Source organism: Chenopodium quinoa, unplaced genomic scaffold (genome assembly GCF_001683475.1).
Source record: "Chenopodium quinoa cultivar QQ74 unplaced genomic scaffold, ASM168347v1, whole genome shotgun sequence".
Classification (NCBI taxonomy): domain Eukaryota; kingdom Viridiplantae; phylum Streptophyta; class Magnoliopsida; order Caryophyllales; family Amaranthaceae; genus Chenopodium; species Chenopodium quinoa.
Window position 1 is genome coordinate 9064916 of NW_018745024.1, and position 7131 is coordinate 9072046.

A 7131-nucleotide genomic window follows, 5' to 3' on the forward strand; every position below is an offset into this window, starting at 1 on the left:
GCCACGGGTGGTGGGACGGGGATGGGTATAAGATTTTTAGGCGGATATGGATATGAAGGTACCATCATCCGCATCCGACCCGTCCCGCGCCATTGCCATCCCTAATCCAAATTGATATTTCCATCACATCAAATAAAAAAAAAAGAGATATTCCACATTTTGGCAATGCCCAAGAATTTAAAAAGTAAAAAAAGAAGGAAAAAAATCTGCTGCCCAATGATGAATTGCTTCTGCAACTTTTGAACTTCCTACATAACCGCATTATTCAACCAATATTATCTTGAAGCTTCTTCATCACGGTTTATTATTATTCTATACAACGTTACTGTATGCTCTACTCCGTTCTCCGTAATACACTACTCTCACTTTCTCTCTCACTACACTATCATCCCACGAAATTACTGCACTCTTCCTACTTCATATTACCCTGTTAATGATCAGAGTATATGATTATTACTTTTAATCTTTGTTTATTTGTATGAAACATTAGGATCATTTCTTGTGAAATTTTGAAATTTTTAGGGTTCCGATTTTTTTTTATTTTGGTCAAAATTTGGATAAATCATGTCAGTATCGGAGAATACTACGAACGATTTAAGGGTTGCAAGAATGTTGATGAAGAAAATTGGCGAAACTTTTCAGGATTTCCAGTCACATTCCTTCTCAATTCTTACACTCGGCGAGCAATGGCGAAGTTTACAGAACTCACTCGGAACGATTCACAACTCGGTGGAGGAGCGAGTCAAGGCGGTTGAGTCAAAGGAGAGAGAAATTGACATGAACATGATTAGATTGCAGAATTTCAAGAAGGAAGTTGAAGTGCGGCAGAAAAAGTTGGAGATTGAGGAGAATTTGCTGAAACAGAGGATTGAAGGTGTGGAGATGAGAGAGAAGCAGGTTAAGGAGTGGTGTGAGTGTTTGGAGTTGCAGAGGAGAGAGATTGCTGAGCGTGTTGAGAAGGTGGAGGTTTGCGAGAAGCGATTTGCTGAGAGTTTTGAGCGTATTAAGGCGCTGGATGTTGCGGAGGCGAGGGTTTCGGAGCGGCGGAAGGCGGTGGAGGAGAGAGAAAATGAGGTGGAGGAGCGGCGGAGAGTGGTGGAGGAGAGAGAGAGGGAGTGTTGTGTGAGGGAGAAGGAGGCGAAGGCGGCGGTGGAGGAGGTGGGATTGAGGGAGGTAATGATGATTGAGAGAGGGGATGGATTGGATGAGAGGGAGAAGAAATTGAAGGAATTTTCGGAAGAATTGAATAGGAGGTTTGTTTTGATGGAAGAAAAGGAGGATGAATTGGGGTTGACAGAGAAGGAAATTGATGAATTGTTCAGTGCTGTTAGATTGAGGGAGAAGGAGATTAATGAAGTGAGTAGAATGTTGGTGTCTAAAGAGAAGGGATTGGGATTGAAGGAGGTAGAAGTTGGGGAACGATGGAAGGAGTTCGAGGCGAAGGAGAAGGAGATTGATGAACGTTGTGAAGTGTTGGAGGGTAAAGAGAAGCGAATTTTGGGATGTGAGGAAGATATGGAGTTGAAAAAGAAGGAGATTGATGCGCATTTTGTGGGGTTAGAGGCTAAAGAGGAGCGAATTCGGGAGTGTGAAGAGGTTGTGGAGTTGAAAAAGAAGAGGATTGATGATCGGTTTGAAGTGTTGGAGGCTAAAGAGAAAGGAATTCAGGAGCGTGAAGAAAGTATTGAGTTGAAAGAGAAGGAGGTCGATGAGCGTTGTAAAGCAATGGAGATGAAAGAGAGGCAAATTCAGGAGCATAAAGAAGCTATGGAGTTGAAAATGAAGGAGATGGGTGAGCGTTGCAAGGTGTTGGAGATGAAAGAGGAGCGAATTCAGGAACATAAAGAAGATATGGAGTTGAAAATGAAGGAGTTGGATGAGCGTTGTGAGGTGTTAGAGATTAAAGAGAAGCGAATTCAGGAGCATGAGGAAGCTCTGAAGGTGATAGAGAAGGGGGTTGATGATCGTTTTGGAGTGTTAAAGGCTAGAGAAGAGCGAATTCAGGAGCATGAAGAAGCTATGGAGTTGAAAATGAAGGAGATGGATAAGCATCGTGAATTATTAGAGGGTGAGGAAGGTATGAAGATGAAAGAGAAGGAGATTGATGATCGATTTGAAGTGTTACTTGGTAAAGAAAAGGAAATTCAAGAGCTTAAAGAAGCTGTGGAGTTTAAAGAGAACGAGATTAATGATCGTTTAGAAGTGTTAGAGGCTAAAGAAAAGCAAACTCGGGAGTGGGAGTTGAAAGAGAAGGAGACTGTTGAGCGTTGTGAAATGTTAGAAGTTAAAGAGAAGCAAATTAGGGAGTGTGAGGAAGATATGGAGTTGAAAGAGAAGGAAATGGATTCGCGAAAGAGGTGGCTTGAGATTAGTGAGAAAGATGTAACCAAGCAATGTCAATCAGTGGATGCAAAAGAGAAGCGATTGAGTAAGCAAAGTAAGGTGTTGGAGTCGAAAGAGAGGCAGATGAATGAGCAGTGTGAAGTGTTGAAGTTGAAGGAGGAGCAAATAAAGGAAAGCTGTGAAAAGTTGGAATTGAAAGAGAAAGAAATAAAAGAACTTTCACAAGCTCAGGATTTAAAGGCGAAAGAATTTGACAATCGTTTTAAAGAAATGGAGTCGAAAGAGGAGGAGATGAATGCGCGTTGGAGGTGGCTTGAGAGTAGTGAGAAAGACTTTGAAAATCAATGCCAATTTGTAGAAGTGAAAGAGAAGCAATTGAGTGAACAAAGTAAGGCCTTGGATTCGAAAGAGAAACAAGTTATGGAACTTTGCCCACAAGTAGAAGTGAAAGTAAACGAAGATTTGAAATTCAAGGAAAAGGAACTTAATGAGCGTTATGAACAAATGGAACTGAAGGAAAAGGAGATTAAAGAGCGTTATCAAGCATTGGAGACCAAAGACAAGCAAATCACAGAGCGTCGTAAAGCATTGGCTTTGACGGAAACTCGAATTGATAGTCGCAGCATGGGCCTACAGTTTGAAGAGAAATTAATCAAGGAACGATGGCGAAAATTGGAACTCAAAAAGAAGCAAACTAATGAGTCTGGCCAACAGGAGGAGTTACTAAAGAAGGAAAGTGATGAGAAATGTATACTATCTCGTTGTCAATCACTAGAGCAAAAAGAGACGGAGATTGGTAAGCATTGCATTGTTCTCCCACTGCCTTCTTTTAGCTGCTTTTAATTCAAGTCCTTTTATTTATTTAGTTTTCTTTTACTCCGTAATTTAATATTCTTTTCTTGTTATAAATTGAGATTGATATGATATGATCCATGTGGGTCTCTTGGAGACAACCTCTTTGTTCAGTTGAACAAAATTATTTCGAGTTTTAACATTTTTTAACCCGGGTTGTATAAAGATTGTGGTTTGATAACTTGATACTGCATTTCGTAATGGCCTTTCTGATTCATGGATGATTAACTGTCCCTGTATCCCCTGTTCTCTCTTATAATTTTTGATCTATGAGCTGCTGAGTTGATCAATATTGTTGTTAGTCCCATCAACTATATGTGTATTTGCTCATTGTGCCTGTTATTTTGTTAGTATGTGCTAATTGATGATTTCGTTTCACATATTTTAATTGTTCAGTAAGCAGCAACTTCAATCAAGTCAGTAAGGAGTTACCTGATTCAAAAACCGCCATAGCAGAAAATGTTTTAGCTCCTTCCTCACCGGAAATTGGTGCTGAGATTCCCTCATTGTGCAAAAATATGGACGTGGATGGTGTGAGATTATGTCTAGTTAAGCATGTGAAGGAGCTTAGTATCTTGCATGACAGTATATTGAGTGCGCTAAGGTGTGCACCTGATCCTGGAAAGCTTGTTTTTGGTGTCTTAAAAACTTTATACCAATATAAACTTCAAACCCAAGCTAGTAAAACTAGCTGCATATTTTTGTTGGAACTGTTGATGGAATTATCACCACCAATTACACCTGAGTTGAAAAATGAAGCAAAAAGTATTGCTGCTCTTTTAAAAACTAAGTTGGAGGGGAGTAATTCTGTTAAAGACCATTTTAAGTTCTTTCAATTGTTAGCTAAGTTTAAACTAGCTAAAATTTTCAATGATAAAGAGCTTCTCTCACTTTTTACAATTTTTTATGATGGCAATGATGACTACATCTACCGCTGTGAGGAGAACCTAAATTTATGCCGTGCTTTGGGACTTTCCAAGAAGATCCCAGGTATAATCATCACTATCTACTCTACTTTCTGTATAACAATTCATAATTTTGCTGCCTGCTTGACATAGTTTACATAGTGTGAGCTTATTACATTATGCTTACAAGATTATAGTGTTTATTTAACATATTAAGTCTGTCATTGAGAACTTGAACAGATTGGATTATTTGATAATTTATAAGAGGTTCTTTCCGAATAGGTTATCAGTAGTTTTAGACAGGTGACACTACAATGGCTGATATATGGGAGAAGTTGTGAATCTTGTGATGCAAATTATTTAAAAAGTTGAAAGGGGAAGGAGGGTGGGGAGAAAAAGAAGTTTGTATGTCAATGGTTACTACAAATTTGTTTTAGAATGATTTAGCAGTTAGTTTATGAATTTCATACTACTCACCTTCCTAGTTTTTGAGACTTTTTTTTTCATTATTTAGCTTTGAAAGTGCATATAAAATTTTGAGTCTTACCGTATAGTGGTTTTGTCTTATCGTAGATGTCTCTTCATCTATTATCAAGTCTGTATATGTCAATGGTGCTATCTGCTCTTTAGACCTACTCACATTTTGACTTTACTTATATATTTTCTGTTCACATTAAACAGAACACATCAGATTTCTTATTAAGAGTAAGAAGTGGCTTTTGGCAATCAAGTTCATCTGCGTTTTTAAGCTGGAATACACTTTTCCACCAGTACCTCTGCTGGAAGATCACTTGGAATTTTTGAAGCAAAGAGTGAATGAGATCCAAAAGGATGGAACTAATCAATCAAAGGTACTCCGTAGTTTTGTAGCAAGATCATTTCTTTCCCTGTTATGCATAAGAAAATCAGAGGCAATTAAACCAAAACTTTGTGTATAGGCCTTTAGAATTTGGCTGTCTTAATCATGGAAACTTTGGCATCGCAAATGCAAATACTTAGCTGAAGTTTTTAAACTTGGATGTATTTTGTTTTGTTTATTGTTATCTCGCACTTGCTAAATTGGTATGCTTGTGGACTAGTTCAACCAAACTAGGTAGTGAATTGCTGTACATTCTTTATGGAAATTGGAAACACAACATTTTTTTGGTGACATTTTCATTGTGATTATGCTATTAGCAGGTTAAAGATTTGTAAGAGTTTATAAAAGGTTTCTGGTTCTTGGTATTGTCTATGATTAAATAGGCTCATGTGCTTGATACTGGATCAGCTGAGTTTTTGTGCCATTCATTTTCCCGTCTGCTGCCTAACTTAAAACCTTAGTATCTGACTTGACATATTATATGGCCTCATTTAGACGACATAATCAACTTCCTGACATCATAGTCATCTCTTTTATCTAATTATGGACATCGAAATCTTTCCTAAATTGTCCTCTTGGTTTTCTCTTTGACCTGAAGTTTATTTCTTGTGTCCAGTTTAATTTACTGTATTTGCTTCTGTGTTTTCTGGTCTCTTATTTTGTATCGAGCTGTCAAGTTGATGATGTTTTGTGTATGCTAATGACTTGTATTGCAGATTGAAGCTGAATCCATGGAATTAAAGAGTCTCCTAGATGTAGTTAAATGCATTACATATTTTAAGCTCGAGTCGAAATTTCCACTTGATTCCCTTTCATCACGCATCGTGGAATTGGAAAAGGAGAAAGTAAGTAGAAAACGCAACGCAGGCAATCGGGCTTCAAGAGAGCTAGAAAAGAGAGTTCGGGCAGAGAATTAAATAAATAATAATTTTGGAGATTAGTGACAACTGACAAGGTTTTGGACTGACAAGTTCTGGGCTAAGTTCTGTAAATAGGCTAATGGCAATTTTGATGATTTGACCTGAGGATTTCTCTAAGACTAGGATGTAATCTTGTCAACTACAAAGTATATGTTTATATATAAACCACTGCCTAAGTGCCTGATTCCAAGGTTAGATGTATATTATGAAAATTTTGTTTTGGTAATGCACTGAATGGTAGAATGTACCATAAAAAGGTAATTTACTGTATTAGATTAGATAAATGCTAAATTCGATCAGTCTATAACTCATTAACTCTGTTTTTCATACCTTGTACTATCAAATAGATAAATGCCAAATTCAATAACTGAATAACTCAAATATTTTATACCTTGTATAAGCCTTTTATTTAATTGCAGTGACTGAAAGTAATGGGACCATTTATATAAATAACTTATCTTATTAGCTTATTTAGGGTAACGTTACACCATTAAAATTTTGGGAAGGATTTAGAGTTATTTTCTCTGCTAGATTTTAGAGGCTGGTGTTTACAACAGTTCTTATTAAAGACATTAAGAAACATTATGATTCATGAATACAAGAACAGCATTAGACATCAAGACATGCATTATGAATACAAGAACATATATAGACTATGTAATATTGTAATGTATAGAGTGAATCAATCTAACTAAATCTTACTTGACAAAGTTTTTTTTTTTTTTTTTTTTTTTTGACAAAGTATTATAATTAGTATTATTACTTGACAAAGTATTATTAATTTGGAACATAAAGTCATAAAGAGCGATAAAAGCCTAACGATACAAACATTGAGTTGATTTTTTTTAATATCTCGGGTACTAATGCCCCTTACAATGTAATTAATTGGAAAATATTTAAATTTAAATAAGTTTAGTTAATTGGATTTTTTTTTTCCTATATAATAACCCTGTTTTTTTTTTTCACTTTTCTACGTTGTGCCCCAACATATATTTTTTTTTTGTTTCCATACGGTAACCTTGCCGTTAAAAAATTCCGTTAGTGGGGCCCACTCTCCATTATTAATATTTTTTTATCGATTTGCGCATTGAAAAATACTCCGTCAAAGGTTTCAAGGGCTATTTTGGTCCTTAGGATTAAGGGACCAAATTGAGCCCAGATTTGGCAAAAAATAATGTAAATGCCTCGTTTTGTGTGTTAAAATGTGAACACGTAAATTGAGACATTTTTTATAAGCAAAATGAGGCATTTA

General features: G+C 36.5%; 1 protein-coding gene across 1 annotated transcript; it reads left to right on the top strand.

Annotated features, from left to right (window-relative positions):
• LOC110708907 (trichohyalin-like) lies at positions 1–5876 on the top strand. Its single transcript, XM_021887132.1, has 4 exons — positions 1–3139; positions 3592–4185; positions 4782–4951; positions 5676–5876. The coding sequence occupies exons 1-4, from the start codon at positions 565–567 to the stop codon at positions 5874–5876; spliced, it is 3540 nt and encodes a 1179-aa protein (XP_021742824.1). The 5' UTR covers positions 1–564.
• The last annotated feature ends 1255 nt before the right edge of the window (positions 5877–7131 follow it).